The sequence below is a fragment of the Xenopus laevis genome, chromosome 5S (assembly GCF_017654675.1).
Source record: "Xenopus laevis strain J_2021 chromosome 5S, Xenopus_laevis_v10.1, whole genome shotgun sequence".
NCBI classification, from domain to species: Eukaryota; Metazoa; Chordata; class Amphibia; order Anura; family Pipidae; genus Xenopus; species Xenopus laevis.
Window position 1 is genome coordinate 3,283,759 of NC_054380.1, and position 19,706 is coordinate 3,303,464.

The 19,706-nt window shown below is 37.5% G+C and overlaps 1 protein-coding gene across 1 annotated transcript in view; it reads right to left on the reverse strand.

Moving 5' to 3' along the window:
* Positions 1-375: 375 nt before the first annotated feature.
* Positions 376-19,706, reverse strand: part of pcsk2.S (proprotein convertase subtilisin/kexin type 2 S homeolog) — a 78,414-nt gene continuing 59,083 nt past the window's right edge. Inside the window, 6 exon segments of the mRNA NM_001092688.1 lie at positions 376-2,159; positions 4,070-4,297; positions 5,955-6,055; positions 7,191-7,406; positions 9,499-9,674; positions 11,679-11,767. Coding sequence (NP_001086157.1) covers positions 1,673-2,159; positions 4,070-4,297; positions 5,955-6,055; positions 7,191-7,406; positions 9,499-9,674; positions 11,679-11,767 — 1,297 coding nt within the window. The 3' untranslated portion in view covers positions 376-1,672.

Here is a 19,706-nt window from a genome sequence, read left to right on the forward strand (position 1 = left end):
AGGCTTGGAGGCAAGTTTTAGTTGTCTAAAAAACCAGGTGTTCTACCAAACAGAGGCTCCTGTAGGCTGCCAGTCCATGTAGGGGTTAATAATAGTCAATCACAACCCTTATTTTGCACCACCCAGGAACATTTTTCATGTTTGTGTTGCTCCCCAACTCATTTTACATCTAAATGTTGCTCACAGGTGGAAAAAGGTTGGGGACCCCTGCTTTAGTGTAACAAATGATAAAAAAATTCTATCTTTCAGTACATATTCTAAATTCACCATAAGGCTAAGGGCAAGTATAAGTAGATGATACAATTTTGTATATTGGAATTCCATACAGATGTTGATAATCTCTATGAAATATAATATAAACCAACATTTTGATGATTCTTGCTACATAAGACATTTAATATTCTGACAAAACAAGAATGCAAATCAGCTCTACAGGATCATCTCATATTTTCACAGAATTTTCTTTTTAAAACCGAAAACAAATATTCTGTTATTTTGCAAGTACACATGCATGTGGCCATTGTTTTTGTTTTTAGACACAACATAATAATATTACTTTGGTTATTATTATATCAACAAATAAAACCACATATCCACATGTCCACATATAAAATTTTGAATTCAACACACCTTTATAAATATACGTTATTACAGTAGACATGAAGGGAATCCTTACAGTACACGGTGGAGAATATTCCTTGTATCATAACCAAGATATAAGCAAAACTGAATTAGGGTACGGTAGAGGGGGCGGCATTTTTTTGTTGGGTAAAAAATGTTGATATAAGCACAAAGTAGTGAGCAAATTTATAAAAAATTTTAGCTATTTTTGTATAATACAAAAAAAAGTAAACCTGTAAAATATATTTTTGCGAACAGTGCTTAGTGATGTTATCATTTATAATCAGTGCTTAGTGATGTCACTTGTGATGTCACTAGTTCAAATTTTTATATTACGAAAAAACACAGCTGAGTTCCAGGGAGAATCAACCTACTGGTTTCTATTTAGCTGATTACAATACCCAGCATCCCCCCGACAGCTAAAGTGGCTCTAGTTGAATAGCTGGAGGGTTGTAGGTTGGGCCATCACTAAGCTACATGATTTACAGTATGTTTTCTCAGGTTTGGGCCGTAACATCTACTGTAATGGATGGGATCCCCTAAACAATAGATCCAACCCTGTTAGCAATTATTGTGCTAGGATGAAAATAAATGGTAACTGGTAGTTTTTAAGAATTACATTCAAACTGAATGTTCCAATATATTTTAATTTCTAATCGTATTCTTCTTTTTAGTATCAAAATACATTTGTATGCACAATTTCAAAGTAGTATCCGGTATAACTTCAAAATTGTGTAGAGCATTTTTCGAAAAAGCCTATGATAAATGTTGTCTTGGTTTCTGTGGCTCAGCAACGATCAAAAGTATAATGAAACAATCAAAAAATTAATACACTGGCACAGATTGCATATTATAATTTGAAATTGTTATTAGGGGTCAAATTGTAAAAATATCTATGTATTAATTTTATTCATCACAAAAGCAAACACCTAGAAGATTCCATTACTGTAACACAGTGAGGAAATTATACTTAGTAAAGAAATGTAGGTGTTGAAAAGATTAACAGAAAGCAATGGAGAATAGAAACATAATACAGACATGCAGAATAGTGCTAGTTCTTGCTTAACAGGCTCTTGAGACTTCTTTGTACTGCTTCATCTAGTTCCTCCTCCAGCTCTTCTTTCTTGGACATTGCTAATTTAGACTGATAATCTCTAACTATTTGGTCTATATAGGGAGCACTTTGCGTGCCATGTAACATCAGTGTCCATTCTTTCAAAACACCTTTCTCTGGCATGCTCCCAACAAACCCAACTTCTAGAACCCAAGTCCCTCTTGGATCTTCCCCCCACGTGTGTGTTGTCATGAACGGCCATTTATCAAAACCAACCTTTGAGTCGTCATCCCTAGGACGACGACTTAATAAAATGGACTTAGTTCCCATCGGTGATGTCATGTTGATGTTCAAGTCGCCTCGCCGTGTGGAATTGACAGTTATAACTGCTTGAACATGCTCCAAGTAGCGAACAAAGTTTTCCTTTCCTTCACAGGCATCAGTTGAAAGAGTAAGGATCAGCTTCCCATCAGAAGGTATTTTTCTATAAGTTAAGAGATACAAATGATGTAATTATACATAATTTCTGTATTTAAACATAGCTAACAAATAGGGACACATTTATCCAAATTGAGAACGTTTCTGGTTTCGCAAATGGCTAGAATTTCCATAATTCTGTGATAGAATTTCACCTTGCATTTTGTTTTGCCAGAAAAAAAAAACGATTTTTTTCACACAAGGAAACGCCCAATTGACTTCAAACTTTTAATACTATGAAAAAACCCATTGACTCCAATGCATTTGGGGAAAGAAAAACTTGGCAAAAACACCCAACTGACTCCAATGCATTTGGCATCATTTTTGTGAACCTTTGCCATTTTGCAATATTTCCACGGATTCACAAATTTTTCAGTGAGGGAAAAATTGGGCAATTGTGCTCATTACTAGTCATACAATATTAGCTATATATTTTCTTTGCTCCTCATAATGAGTTAAGCCAATGTCCTCTTATTAAATTGAGTACAATTTGTCTTATTATAAGTTTTTTGAATCAGTTTGAGTTGTCCTGGGATCTACATCTGAAATTGTACATAATTAAAACAAACAATTCCTGTTCTCCTTCTAATGCCAAAAGGGTTCCTTTAACTATTGACATATTAATGCAGTTTCCTAACAACTATTGTTGTAGATGGCAAATTCTTCCCAGGTTGTTCCCACTAATTGGCAAGGTTGCTATAGTGAACCGTGGAAAATGCTCGCACAACTAAATATAGACTTAGAATTCTGAAAGCTTATTAAGAGCCAAGAAAACAAGAACCTGTTACTAAATAACATGCTAATGGCTGGGGGTGATTGTTGGATTCTTCATTTGGAAAGATAGTAGGTTTAATAGATGATAATGTGAATGATTTGAGAATTGGAATTATATCAGCAGTTCTGTATTTCTAGAATACTGTACCACAAACATATGGGAGAAAATGTGAAATGTAAAGTAGCCTGGGTACTTAGATTCCAGTAGCGGTAATACCAAAAACCAAAGCCAGTGAACATTGGCTTCACCCTTACATTTTTAAATCAGTGTAGTTATGGTTATGTTCCCAGCTCACCTGCTATGTGTGTGTTGGCCAGTTTTATCTTGTATTATGGTACACATAGATCTTTCCTATGTCATTAGCTCGTCTTCATATGCATCTATGCGTTTTTTTAATTACTTCTTATTGTGCCTCTTTTTAAAAGGGATGCACCAAATTCACTTTTTTGGATTCGGCCGAACCCCCGAATCCTTTGTGAAAGATTCGGCCAAATACCAAACCGAATCTGAACCCTAATTTGAATATGCAAAAAGTGACAAAAAGTCACGTGATTTCCTTCCCTGCCCCTAATTTACATATGCAAATTAGGATTCGGTTCGGACTAGCAGAAGGATTCGGCCAAATCCGAATCCTGCTTAAAAAGCAGAATCCTGTATTCGGTGCATCCCTACTTTTTAACCTAAACTACATAATGTTATCAAGTTCTCTCCCTTCCCCGGTGACCACACATTATGGATTGTAAGGTTTAAGTTTTACTCCATTTACTTCCATTCTGATTTCCAAATGTCTGCCTAGCAACCAGAAAGAACATTCCATATTCAAATCTACAAACTATTACTGCCTAAACCATATGAAATATATTTAATGGTCATCTACTGCACCTCCTACATCTCAGTTTTCTGAAAACTGAAAACAAATGTAAAAACCCAAAAAAGCATAATACACTGTTTACACTTGGACATCATTAATAAATAATAACACATATGATATGCTGTATCTCATGTATATTTTTGTGGGAATGGGAATGTTAAAACTTGTAAAACTGGCCTTTTAACCACTATTTAACACTTTGTAAGGGCTCAGTGATCTCTCTTTAGGAGGAAATGTCAGTCAAATATGGCAATTTATCAGTTGGAATTACCTTGGCTCTTGTATGGCTCCCCCAATGCAATGAAACCTCTCTGGAACCGTTTTCCATTCCTTGGCCATTTTCACCATGGCTCCAGCATCAAGAACGCCATAGCCGAACAAATGATTGAACTCCAAGCCGACTCCGTTTCTACGCCATTTGTGCACTTCATCATGAAGCTTATTCCTTTTCGATGTTAACACTGTCAGATGCTGCAAGTCCCTCCATGTCAGACCTGGGCTATTGCAATACCAAAATATGTTACACTGTGCACTACACAACATGAACAGGTAGTACAAGACAACTTGTTATTGGTGTGTTACACTTATTTATTTTCTGTTTATTATTTGGTGAAAGAGGTTGAATGAACACTGTTGTGACATGTAGAGTCCAACTTTAAATTAGACCATCAGATATAATTATTAAAGCTCATAATAACAGAATTAATGGGTTGGTTCACCTTTAAGTTAGCTTTCAGTTTGTTATAAAATGGAATAGTCCTAACAACTTTGCAATTGGTTTTCTTTTTTTAAATTTTTTAATTATTTGCCTTCCTCTTCTGACCCATTCTGGCTTGCTATTGATATTTTTTATTACTTATCTTTCTATGCAGGCCGTTACCCATTCATATGTGTTTCTGTCTTGCTAAATAACTGAAAAAGCATAAACAATGTAGACCAATACATGATATCTGTACTATAAATTAATTTCAAGGTGAAAAACCCTTTAGGCAAGAAAATCTAATATACTTTTTCTTTTCTTATACTTGGGCAAAGCATTCCAGTATGGGACCTATTATGTACAAAGCATGTAATCTAAAGAGTTTGAGCAGAGTTTTTATACTCGAGCACCATGAGCATTATGGTTTTAACCATTTAAAAAAAACTCAAATAACATTATTTTCAATAACATAGTTTTATAGTCAAGTATGGGACCTGTTACCCAGAATTCTCAGGACTGGGGTTTTCTGGGGTTGTTCAGGTAATATGTTTTAAAATGTTGAATGATTTGATCAAGATGGAGTCTATGGGTGGGGGGGGCATCCAGGAATTTGGAACTTTCTGGATAGTGGATTCCATACCTCTTGGGGAAGATTAATGAAGCTGTGTTGTTTTAGAAAACCAGAAGTCCGAAGTAACTGCCAGGTTGGCTTTCAGTGTGCTTGCAAGGCCGCTGTGCACCTCTGCATTTCGGGCAACTTTTTAGAAGTCTGGTTGGGGAGGCAGCGGGGGACTATCCAGGAGTTTCAGGGTTAAAACCAATAGGGGTGAATTTCCTTATAAGCATATAAATGGCATACTGGTTTAGGTGAAAGGGGTTTATGCATTCTAGATATCAAATATTTTAGACTTCACAATAGCTCACTTGATAATACTGATCTCTCACAGTGCTGGAGTTGTGGGCTTGAATCTGATCAGTATCTGCATGTTATTTTATTATTTCTAGTGATGGGCGAATTTATTCGCCAGGCGTGAATTTGTGGCGAATTTGCGTGATTCGCTGCCAGCAAATAAATTCGCGAAACGCCCACGAAAATTTGCGGCAAAAATTCGTCAAAAACGGGCATAATTTGCGCGTAATTTGCGAAATGGCGAAAAATTTGCGAAACGGTGCCGGCATCTCGTTTTTGATGCCGGTGCCCGTTTTTGACGCCGGCGTCAAAAACGAGATGCCGGCACCGTTTCGCAAATTTTTCGCCGTTTCGCGAATTACGCGTGAAATTCGCGAATTTTTTGACGAAGCGAAACGGAGCAAATTCGCCCATCACTAATTATTTCTTTATTACACTACTTATTACCTGGGAAAAAAAACTTTAGTCTGTCAATTGCATCCTTTCCATTAATTATCCCCATTTTTACACAAACAAAGTTAAGTAAAGAAGGTCAGATTAACATACTTAGCCTCCAGGGTCAATGCAAATACTCCAGCTGCTTCTGGTGCGGCTGCAGATGTTCCCGAATGACGCAAAGTGCAGTTTCCATACAAGTCTGTTGTAGCCTGAAAACACACATTAAAGATGTGGTCTAATTAAGCAGCGAAATTATTCAGCAGCGAGTTGAAATCACATGCGACTCATTTCTTTGTAAAACCTCAATTTAACCTTCATTGCACGTTATTAATGTAAAAATCAGCTACTGGGCTACTTACTTTCTTTAGGCCTCTATACATCTCTTCAAGTCAACTCTTTTAATCAAGCTGTTCAATATCAACTTTCCACATGTATAACATGTTTATTTGAAATAGATATATGATCTGAACAAAGAAAACACTTTCTTGCAAGCCTCAAGTTAATAAACAGAATTATATGGCACGGCCCTGTTGTTTTTGAAATGGTGACATTTTAAAATACAATATTTCTATAGCAGCCACTGCAGCAATGTTGTACCATTTTGGTATTTATCTTTTAAAGGTCACCCCAAGTAGCCATGCAAAGAGTTTCTTTCTTCCTGATTCGGTTTATGTTCCCTTTTACAAAACAAGTTCTTCAAACAACATGTCATCACCAATATGTCCAACTTGGGTAATTGGACACATCAAAGTGTTTACTCTTGACATTGTCATTTCCAGCTTGGATTATGTGCATCCCCTTGATACCATTTTGGATACCTCAAACCACTATGGTTGTGTTCTCACAATTACAGGGGGAGAGAAGAGGAGGTAGCAAAGTTAAAAGCAAAAACAATTATCCATGCTTTAGAAACAAAAATATGAAAATGTGGATTTTTTTTAATTAAAAGAAGAAGCAGAATGTATTTTCAACACAAGTACTATTTAATGTGCTCATGTTATGCTTCCCCTTTAACTATAGGCTATTAAAACTTTTATATGTGATAATTTGAAAAGCATGAGTTGGAAAATCAGGCCCAGGCCAAGCCAGCTGGGCACCCTAGGCAACCCGGGTGGCCACTTCACCCTTCCCTAGCGAATGGAAGAACATGCATGTGCATCTGACGGTACGGTACGCAGGAGGAGGAGCATGCACAAGGGACAAGTGTCAGTAGGGGAACAAGGCTCCAGACTAGGAGGGGATAGGTACTTGCTGCCCCCACGTCATTGTGTCCTAGGCACGTACTTCTAGTTCTGGCCCTGTGGAAACTTGAACGTAAGTTTACTTGAATTGCTTTGTACTTACCACGCCAGCCTCTGGATTTCTTTTTCTACCATTGCTGAAAGTGGAGGCCAGAGTTGAGGAGCAGCTTTCATCATACAGGGCAGTGCGTCCATCATTAATGGCGGAGTTTATGGAAATAGTCCACATGCTTGATGCATAACCATCACAGTTGCAGTCATCATAACTCCCCCCATCTCCAGAAGCCCAGACGTAGATGCTTCCCTTCCCACCACGACCCTTAATAAAAATGAAGCAACCATTTGTTACATTAGGGTTAATATCATGGAGCTATCAGTATATAAAGGCTTTCCCTCCAGCATTGATCCTCATAAGGTGTGGAGATTATCACTCAGCTGGTCTATAGCATATCAATATGATGTCTAATTAAAAATAAAAGCATTATATAATGATATACTCATCTAGTGAATCTTATTGCACTTAATAAGTTAGGATTAAATAGTATAGTTTGCGAAAATAATTCTGTGCTAAGGATTTACTTTACTTAAAAAACAATGCTTGCTTTATAGACATGACTTAAAGGGATAGTTCACCTTTAAACAAACTTTTAGCATGATGTAGACATTGATATTCTCAGACAATTTACAGTTGGTGTTGATTTTTTTTACTTTTTGTGGTATTCAGTTATTAAGCTTTTTGCTCAGCAGCTTTCCAGTTTGGTATTTCTTCAGCTATCTGGTTGTTAGGATCGTATTTACCAATTAGACAATGGGTAGGTGAGGGCCTAAGTAGGAAAATAGTCATAACAATAACAAAATGTGTAACTTCATATAGAAATAATTTTTTGGCTTCCAGGGCCAGTGACCCCAATTTGACAGCTGTAAGAAAGCAGCAGAAGAAGGCAAATAATTAAAGCACTTAAAAAAAATAACAAAGACCATATTAAGAACATTCTATAACTACTAATGGTTAAAATGGTTTAAAAGGAAATTACACCTTAATTTTAGGATGTTTAGCCAGTGATTGAGATATAAAGGTAAATCAGACAGAGGGGCAAATTTACTAAAGGGCAAAGTGACTAACGTTAGCGAAAAATGGCGTAACTTCGCTAGCAAAGGAGATAGGGGTAAATTTATCAAAGAGTGAAGTTCCGCCACTACAGTGAAATTCCGCAGCTCACAATTCATTTCTATGGGATTTTGAAAGGCGTATGTATCAATGGGTGAAAGTGAAAGTTCACCTTTTGATAAATACGCCTATAAAAATCCCATAGAAATGAATGGAGAGTGGTGGAATTTCTCTCTAGTGGCGGAACTTCACTATTAACTTCACTCTTTGATAAATATACCCCATAAACTCTAGCGCTACTTTCCTGGGCTTGTGTATTTGCTGCAACATATACGTCCATTCAACTTTAACTTCCCGCCATATGCAAATTAGCCTACGCTAGTGCAACTTCGCCAGAGTTCGGCACCCTGGATGCAACTTTGGATTTTAGGGAATTAGAATTGTCCTGGCGAATCTACGCCAATGTGAGCGAAGCCGTTGCTGGCGAATTTACAGAGGTTAGTGAATTTGCCCCACAAAAGGATAGTGATAGACAGATTAATCCAGTACAAAACACAATATCCATGTATATAAAGTGTAGAGCATGTTGTTGCTTTAGAGCAGGGATCCCCATCCTTTAGAACCCGCGATCAACATTCAGAAGTAAAAGGAGTTGGGGAGCAATGCAAGCATGAAAAATGTTCTTGGGGTGCCAAATAAGTGCTGTGATTGGCCATTTGGTAGCCCCTATGTGTCAATCTATGTTAAGGCTCTGTTTGGCAGTTCACCTGGTTTTTATGAAACCAAAACTTGCCTCCAAGCCTGTAAATAAAAAATAAGCTCCTGCTTTGAGGCCACTGGGAGCAACATCCAAGGGGTTGGAGAGCAACATGAGCAACTGGTTGGGGATCTTTGCCCCAGAGTAATAGTTAATTAGTGTCCATATTTTCCACATTGGCAATGAGGGCTTTCAGTAACGGCAAAGAAGATTTTGTGAATTCTTGCTATAACAAACTTCTAACAAGAGTAATTACTTTAGTTAAATTAAACTCAAATATGTACAAATCCAAGACTAATAAAATAGCTTTGAAGATGATCATTAAACTCCCTAGGAATCAAAGTATATTAAAGAATGGTCTGTTGATTTTTCCATCTTTTTCATATAATGCAGATTATAGTCACAGTTCAGAATTCATTTTTTGATGAAGAATGGAGTCCTTAGTTGACCTCAGAACAGGAGAGAATAGCTCTAATGACTGCATTTTTTCACAGCATCTCCTCAGAGACTTTCTTGTTGATGCCAGAGAATCTTGAACAAAATTACCTTATTCACTCCATCTGCCATTGCCTGTAATGTTAGTTCTCTTGGTCCATCAACCGTCTTGCCATCATCAGTTGGACCCCAGCTTGCACTGTATATGTCTATAACCTGGGGCATGTGGCTGATGGATGAAGCTTCTATTATATCAGTCATGAAGGGCTGGTCCAGCATTCGAATGCCTATAGGTGGTTATATGAAAAACCGACATATTCAGTAAAACTTTTCCCTTCATTATCCTATTGGGGGCTCAATCAAGTAGAGAAAATTAGGTAGTGTGAGCAGAGCATTTCTCTATGGACATTACCCATGGCTGGGGGAACGGTTGCACAGACCTCACACTGTGATCAATTTGTTTGCCCCAGAACTGATTTATTGGATTGGATCAGACTGATTTGGTCCATCATTCTCTCTCAGTATCAGTTACATCACACAATGCTTGTTTGCTCAATACAACTTGCACTAATATAATGCAGCTTCTCAGCAGGGTTGGCCAAAAATACAAAGTGGGGGTTCCCCTACCACCTGACAAAGGTTCTTATTTCCCTTCTCTGGTGTGTTCAAGCTATTCAACCTGTCCACACTAGCAGTTCCTTAGGTTCCCGGGACCAAACCAAAGCCTACACTCTACCTGGCAGCATGTTCACCAAGGTCACTACAACACACACTACGGTCATGCTGGAGATACAGCTGAGATTGCTAATTAGCCTAACTAACTCTTAGGGGGTTATTTACTAAACTCCGAATGTAAAAAGCATGACAAATTTGTGAATTTTTTTATAAAATCATGAATTTTTCTGAATTTATTAAACCCCCGGGGATGGAAAAGTCTGAATCAGAAAATCCATCGTCTCAGGCCTGTCGAGGTTGCATATAAGTCAAATGGAGAAGTCCCAATGATTTTTTGATGTGCGCTGGGTTTCGTGCAATACCCCGAAGTTTTCAGAGTTTTCAGGGCAAAAAACATAAGAATGCTGAGTTGTCGGGTGAGAAATCTGAAAAAAATCTGAGTTTTCGGTGGAAAGATTCGAAAAAAAAACGTGAAAATCTGATTTTTTAATAAATAAGTGTAAAAAACCCAAGCAGATTTGATCGGAGTTTGCAGCATAAAATGTTGAGATAAAATCGGACTTTGATAAATAACCCCCTTAGTGTTTTTCTATAATGTTAATCAGGTCAAAGAGGCCTTTCACATGCCCAACTTCCTTATACAGGTTCTAAGCCATGTGGCCTCCCCCTCGCTGGGAAACCTCGTAACTAGTGCACAATCTTAGGGCTTGATGAACTCTAGTGCCCAACAAAAAAAATATGTCTACCCAGAAAACATGACTTGTAGGTATAAGTTCATCTCACAGTTCTGCTTTGTCAGAAATAGATTCATAACCCTGCCGTGCTCGAAGTTTATAAATGAGCCCCAGTGGGTGCACTCACGCAAACACCTGTCTCATTTGCGAGCCATTTTTCGAAAATGTATTCACAATGCGAATTCATAAAAAATGGAAAGACAGGCAGAGCAGTGCAATATATTAGCGTTCAGGAAAAAGCATGTGCAGTGCAACCATTTGCGAATAAATATGCGCTCTGTGAACCTTATAAATTACCCCAAGGGGCAGATTTACAAAGCTCGAAATGAAAAAAGAATTCGAATTTCAAAGTATTTTTTTGGGTACTTCGACCATCGAATTGGTCAAATTCAATCGAATTCGATCGAATCGAATGATTCGAACGATTTGAAGTAAAAATAGTTTGACTATTTGACCATTCGATAGTCGAAGTACTGTCTCTTTAAAAAATACTTCGACTTCATACTTCGCCACTTTAAACCTACAGAGCTGTAATGTTAGCCTATGGGGACCTTCCCCAGCACTTTTCGAAACCTTTTTTTGATCGATTAAAAATCCTTCGATTGACCGCTTAAAATCGTTTGATTTTTATTCGATCGTTCGATCTAAGTATTTGCGCTAAATCCTTTGAATTCAAATTCGAAGGATTTTACTTTGAGGGTCGAAATCGAGGGTTTTTTAACCCTCGAAATTCGACCCTTGATAAATCTGCCCCCAAGTGTCTTTTATTTTTCTTTGGAGCTCGGCATTTCCCTTCCATAGACACTAGATGGCAATACAGGCTTAACTACCTTTAATCTATATTATGCCATATGTTGTATATACAGTATCTATATTGTGTACCTGCCACTTTGGAATTATAAGCCACTCCAACACCACATATATTATTATTGGCAGCAGCTGATACTTCTCCTGCACATCGGGTCCCGTGGCTGAAATAAAAAAGAAGAAAACTTTAGTCATTCTGGTACCTTCAAATAAAATACATGTATATGTATATATATATATATATATAGTTACTGCTCATTCATGGTTTCATTTGTGATATCCCACAACGTTTCCCAGTTTGTTGTAAAAAAAAAAACACTTTATCTGTTTTCTTTTTGTTTTAGCTTGTTCCCTAAATTACAATGTTCACAGAAAGGATCAAATAGAGTTCAGCATATATCCAAAAAAAAAACCCGAATGATTTTTAAAAATATGTCTATAAGAATATATTGAAGAAATATTTCAATCAATTCTCATACACAATAGGTAATCCGTAGACTTAATAGACTAAGACCTACATTGATAGGCAATGAAATAATAAACATAGTCACACTATCCCTGGCAAGAAGCAGGTGACTATAGTATATAGTAGTATATATAGTAGTATATATAGTAGTATATATAGTATATAGTAGTATTTCATAGTAGCTATTGTGAGCTTCCTCATACCTAATCAAATACCTGGTAATAATTGCTGATATTACAGTTGTTCTCCTGTTTATTCCTGTTCTATTTTCCATGAGATAAAAGAGGCCCTACTGCACTTCAACTGATGACCCCCCACAAAAACAAAACAAAATAAACCTACCATGGCATTGTCTGCTGAGCAAAAATTGGAGATGAGAAATACAGCAGCCAGTTGACAGCCAGCTAAGCAGAGACTATACAGTATATGTACTTGGGGCTCAATTAATTAGGAAACCAGAGGCTTAAATAACAGATTGGGCAATGATAACTGATTACAAGTAAGGGTTCATTTACCACATTAGCCTCAACTGTGGGGATGCAAAAATGGATTCAGTTGCATGTATCAACACCATTCATGGATATGGGACATGTTATGCAGAATGCTCAGGACCTTGGGTTTTCTGGATAAATAACACTAAGAAAGAACGCTATATGTATTCTGTAGAATGCTTTACCATTCCTGAGTAAACAGCTCTAGAAGCTCTCTCTGTTTGTTTAGGATAGCAGCTGCCATATTAGCTTGGTGTGACATCACTTCCTGCTCACTCATAGCTCTGGGCTCAGATTACAGCAGGGAGGGAGAGAGAGGAGCAAACTGAGCATGCTCAAGCCATAGCCCTGGAGGTTTAAGCTGAAAACAGTTAGTCTGATACAGAAGCCCATGAGTACACAATAGAAGGAAAGAAATGTGCTGTTTGACAGAGGACTCAGAGCAACATTACTTTGAGGGGTTACTGGTGTATTTATATAGTCCTTTCTGAAAAAGCTTACTTAATTTTAGCCTTTCATTCTACTTTAAAATTTAAAATTATTACATTAATATGGAGTCTATGGGAGATGACCTTCCATTAATTTGGAGTTTTCTGGATGACGGGTTTTGGGTTAATAGATCCCATGCCTGTGCTTGCGTCCAGTTCTCTTGTATTTGCATTCAGCACCACTGACTCATCCCACCTTCTGTTTAGCACCTATTGATGCTGGGTCCCATAGAAATATTTAATTTTGGCAGTTATTCCAAGGGAACCGTTAAGACCTGCATCAATATGTGCTCAGGACTTGCACCCCACAATTCACACATACACCACTTTGAATCAGGGTGCCAGAAATGACACAATCCCACAATATTCAGAACCCGCTGCATCCAATTTACACTAGAACACAAGAAATATGGATGAGACCCAATTGGGTGCCCCTATTGGGAGCAATGATGCTGGAATAGAGGGGAGATATGTGACCTCCATAGAAAATGACATCTGAGATTGCATTTTGCACAATACATTAGTGGTTTAAACAAGTCCTATAATGTATCACTATGGAAGTCAGGACAAAATGAACGCTAACTAATTGCTCCCATGATCTATCAGTAGTGATGGGCGAATTTGCGCCGTTTCGCTTTGCCGAAATGGCGAAAAATTCACTAAACGGGGCCAGTGCTCGTTTTTTTGACGCCGGCGAATTTTTTCGGGCAAATTTTCACGGGCGTTTCGCAAATTTACTCGCTGGCGACGAATCGCGCAAATTCGCCGCGAACTCGCGCCTGGCGAATAAATTCGTCCATCACTATCTATCAGTGCGTCAGTTGAACAAATCCAAGCTGTAAAGTAAAGACATCTGATGGTGTCCATTGCAGAACACTGTCTGTTTCTTGGGCATTTCTAAATTGTATTTTGATCTGCAGTCAGTGAAAAAGCCACTGTATTGTTTTTCTAAACGTTGGCAGTATTAATTACCTACAATGCCAAGCAATGGATACATATAACCCCTTACACAATTAATTGCCACACTCTGCATTACAAACATCTAATTAGGGAATAACTTAAACTGCTCTTTCATTTGTGAATGATAAACAAGTCTGTCTAATCCGAGTCTTGGAAAGCACATTCTTTTTATATGACTGGGGTATTAATGAAAATAATAATTACATACAGTAACCAGGTATTTTTTTTCCATTGGATTCACAAATGCGCACTTTGTTCTCAAGGTAAACAGAAAAATGAATCTCCACCATTTATTAGAAAACAGAATGAGCCACGCAGATTTCCATTTGTAACTCCTGGGTCAGTTCTTGACCGTTTGTGGGAGGGGATCTCCAAAGATTTTCAGAGTTTTCCTCTGGCAAATTGTAACCAATATATGTAGATAAATATGTCCCATAGTTAGCCATGGGCGAATTTGGGGTGTTTCACTTTGAAGAAAAATTTGAGAATTTCCCGCGAAACGGCAGAAAAATCGTGAAACTGCACCGGCGTCTCGTTTTTCACGCCGGCGTCCGTTTTTGACCATTTTTAAGCCATGGAGGTACGGAGTGAAAAGTCTTGGGTCAGGATCTTTTGGGGCTATATAGGTTAAAATTGCTAGGGAATGTGAGATATAAGTGTGCTGCAGTTAGTGCTGGGGGCTGATGGAAAAGGCAACAGAAGTGTGGGGACTGAAAAAATATGACATTGAGAGTTGAGTGTATGGTAGGTGTTGGCTGGGTCAGACTGGGCCGGCGGAACACCGGGAAAAAAACAGGTGGGCTCCAAACTCTTGTGGCTCTGCCGACCCAGACCTGCTCCCTGCACTTCTTCTTCCTGCCACTATCTCCCTCTATCGGGCCGATCACAGCAAAAACACAGTGCGCACGTGATAATAAAGACGTCCATACAACTTTAAATTATCCACCGTATGCAAATTGACCTAAGCGCAAGATCACTAGCGAATTTTCGCTTAGCCACAAATGAACGCTAGCGCATCTTCGCTATGAAATGCTCACAGAGCTGAAGTAACGCTAGAGAAAAGTCGACCAGAGTTTGGCACCCAGGGTGCAACTTTGCATATAAGTGAATTACTGTAGTGGTAGTGAATTTGCACTTGGTGAAGTGGTGCAATGTGTGTGAAGTGGTCGCTGGCGACAATTCACCCTTTAGTAAATCTGCCCCTGTGTATTTACAGTCCAGCACAAATATTTTAGTGGGAGCACTTACCGGACATTCCTCGGCTTCAGCATGCTAAACGTCCACCCCCATCCCATGCAGATATGCTGAGTAGATGCAAGAAATGGAGCACCGAAGAAGCCGGTTTAAATTTGTAAAAAGGTCAAATTTTTAAAACATTAAAATCTTCAAAATTACTGCAGCATATCACAGAACTTGGCTGCCCACTTCACGCGTTTCGTGGCACCCTGACAGTTTGGCGCCGTTTTCTGCATCTACTCAGCCTACGTATTTACAGACGGTGTGTGTCGGAATACATATACATCAGGATAACAATAAGATCAGCCTTGTCATATTATGGGGAATGCTGACGGCAAAATGAAAACTATTATGTTTCTATGCCTTATTATGATTCATCGATTTACGGGAGGCACAGTAGCCAGTGTATCCTTTCTGGCAGTCTAAAGGGTAATGATAATTCTTGCAGAATATATGTCCCCTTAATTGGCAAAAAGTCCATTAATGATAACAGCAGGAGTAGAGAGACAGTGAGAAAAAGAGAGGACTGTGTCAGATTGTGTGGGCGTAGAATGTTCCTATGGGGGGTTGGGGTTTAAAGAAGAGAGTCAGGCAAAATATAACTAATTGTGGAAAAGATACACATACTGTATATCACAAAATAAATGCATATATATTTATAAATATGTTTTCCTAAATGTTTGATCCTTTCTAAATAAAGCTTTCATGCAGAGCTCTCTATGATAAATAGAAATAATGAAGAGCTCAGCATGGAGCCTTAGGGATATTGACTTACTGTATAAGCTTCGCTCTACACAAAACACCATTGTCTGAAGGCATTGTACAACGCTCTACCTTAGGTTGTGTGAACTGCCGTGAGAGCAGATAAAAATGAACAAAACATTAAATTCCCAGTTCATTAAATGGTAGCGGAAAGCTCCTAAAGTAGGATTATTATTCTATGTATAAGATGCCTGTGGCTACCATAAAACATATGGCAAATACTAATTTAATGACTACCATGATATGAAAATGGTATAGTAGTGAAAGAGCAGCTGAACTGTCTTTAAGGGGGAACTATTACTTAATTTAAGTTTCGTCTCATGGGAATAAGAAACTTTCTAAAGATAACCAATTAGAAAGATTGAGCAGTTTCCAAAATAATCAAGTTATTTTTTTTACTATCTCCTTCTCAGAAATCTTCCTGGTTTGATATAAAGACAGTAAGCAGTAATACATCGTGTAGGCAAAGGGAGCACAGAACAACCATGAATTTGAGCTAACTCTCCATTATAAAAAATAACTGACACAAAGGGGCAGATTTATCAAAGGTAGTGATGGGCGAATTTATTCGCCAGGCACGAATTCGCGGCGAATTTGCGCGATTCGCCGCCAGCGAATAAATTCGCAAAACGTCCGCGAAAATTCGCGGCAAAAATTCGCCGGCGTCAAAAAAATTTTTTTTCCGGAAAAACGGGCGCCGGCATAAAAAACGGGCGCCGGTCGTCAAAAACGGGTGCTGGCGTCAAAAAACGGGTGCCGGCCTCAAAAACCAGACGCCGGCGCCGTATTGCGAATTTTTCGCCGTTTTGCGGATTTCGTCCGAAATTCGCAAATTTTTCGGCGAAGCGAAACGGCACAAATTCGCCCATCACTAATCAAAGGTCAAGGTGAATTTTCAAATGAAAAAAATTCAAATTTCAAGCTATTTTTTGTGAATAGTCTAAATTCAATTATAGTCTAAGGAATAGTCTAAATTCAATTCGAATTTGAAAAAATTTGAAAAAAATTGAAAATTCTAATATCAAAATTTATCATGTACTGTCTCAAAATGTCTGAAAAATTTGATTAGACCATTCGCCATCAAAAACCTGCCGAATTGCTGTTTTAGCCTATGGGGGATCTCCTAGAACCCATTTGGAGTCAATTGGTGGACTTTGAAAAATCTATATTTTTTTGGAAAAACTTCAAATCGAATTCGATCGAATTCGCTGTTACTTCGATTCGTACAATTCAAATTCGATCAAAAACTTACCTAATCCCTCAAAAACAACCTTACATTTTTTGATAAATTTTGATTGGTTGTTTTTGATTCAAATTTCAAAGCTATGTGAGTTCAAAAAGACTCCAATTACTTCGAAATTTGACCCTTTATAAATCTGCCCCTTAATTTAAGTTTTGTCTCATGGAAATAAGAGCGGTTTCCAAAATAATTATTTTTTTAATACCTCCTTCTCAGCAATCTTTCTGGTTTCTTGGGTTCATATAAAGACAGTAAGCAGTAATACATCATGTAGGCAAAGCTATACTTTTGGAAGTTTTTTAATGCAGATTTGATTTTTGTGTTGACATTTCACATTTTATAGAATTGCAACAATTGTACAATAAGGGGCATATTTATCAAGGGTCAAATTTAGAGTTTATGGGAGAAACTCCCATAAACTCAAAAACAAAATGGCCAATCGAAATAGAATTTTTAAAATTTGGGTATATAATATCGATCTGCAAACTCAAATCTAATTTAAATCAAAATCGATTTGATTTTTTTCAACAAAATTTTTTTTCTTTTTTTTCAAAAACCAAACCACCCCAAATTCATTGTAGGGGGTCCCCCATGGGTTAAAACACAAATTAGGCAGTTTTTAGATGGTGAATAGTTAAATTTGAGAGTACATGATAAATTTAAATTTTTTTTTAAACTCTCAAATTTGGACTATTCCCTAGTCAAATTACACTAAAATAAACACAAAATTCGACCCTTTATACTTAACTGTCTGTTACAAAATGACATATAAAAAGCCTGCATGTATAAGAAAGATTGCTGAAAAGAGAATAATAAAGACTAACTTGAGAGAAACTGTACAATATTTTTATATACATGAGATAGAACTAAAATTATATTTGTGTTGATAGTTTTCATTTTACAGAAAGACATGTTTGTAACTCCAAGGAAATACAGTATTTGAATACTTAAAAGGTTTTTAAAGATGACTGCAGATCTGCTTATTCTTCTGTATTTGTACGGAAGTTGCATTTATTTTGTCAGGATGGCAGGAATATAACTGTCATGTAAAATATCTTAGTAAATCCTGCATGTAGTGATGGGAGAATAAATTCACCAGGCCGAAATTTGCAGCAAATTTCTGAGTTTTGCCGCTGGTGAATAAATTTGTGAAACTCCCGCGAAAATTTACCAGTGTCAAAAAAAGTTGGACACGCAAGTCGCTAGTGTCAAAACCAGTGTGCGTCAACATTATTTGGACACCCATATACCGGCATCAAAATTGATGCAATCGTCAGAAATGACGCAGGCGTCAAAATTAGAGTTTCGCAAAATTTTCATTGTTTCGGCTAATTTTTCAGCGAAACTGGAGAAATTCCCCCATCACTACCTGTGTGTACTGCATTACTTATAATATAATTGATGAGTATACTAATTTGAAAGGCATCCTTTATAAATAGCTTTTGACTTTAACAACTTTTGAATATGAGCTTCAGCCTCTTTTCCAAATTGTTTGAAAGATGGTCTTTATTATTTAATTAGAAACGGGACACGACACAAACCTAAACTGTAATAGCTGCTAATAATTTGCTTATAATTTCACACCATATAACTGAGCAAGAGAGTTTCCAGAGCCACTCTCATGATAGTGTGCTTTTTTGAGACAAACAAATGTCAGTGGTACCAAATGTAAGAAGTGTTTAATCACAGCTGGCTGGTAGAATGTAGCCACTACAATGCCAGGAGAAAACAATATAGGATTTGTTTCAGTTTTTAGCTGGTGAATTCATTCGAGATTATTCAGAACTTGGAGCAACTTTGCATGACCCAGGTATCAAGATAGGAGAAGAATGGAAGAGACCCTGGCGTTAACCTAGTAGAAAAGGTAGGTACAATAAGACCTACCATTTATTAAAGGGCAAGGAAAGGTTCATTCATGAGGGCGGTGCCAACATTTTAGGTGCATTTCCGTCAATTACAGTAAATAGCAAAGTTTTTCACAGCTCAGCGGCTGCACATCATCTTTCCATGTTCCCAGGTATGACTGGCTTGGGCTTGATTATGAACAGTAAAGAACGTTTTTCCAATTTTACACTCTGTCAGGTACTGGTACTTGTGAGGTACTTTTAGGATTGTAATGGGATATTCAGGGTGATATAATCCATAAATGAAATTGACTTGTGATATAAGAAACCCTGCTGTAGAGAGGGGAAAGAAACCTACATAAAATTACCTATTTATGTTACTGGATACCATGCAAACATTCCCATGGCTTTTCCAAATTGGAAGATAAATCAGCAGTTCTTTTATAAATAAAAAAATAGACTTTTAGGGGGTTATTTATCAAAATCCAAAATTTTCTCACTATTTTATGAAAATCACTCCGAACACTCTGACCTTTTCCCCCCATTATCAATAAATCTTTTTGAAAATTTCTTGTGCAGGAAGAAATTCGATAAAATAGTGAAAAAAATCTGAATC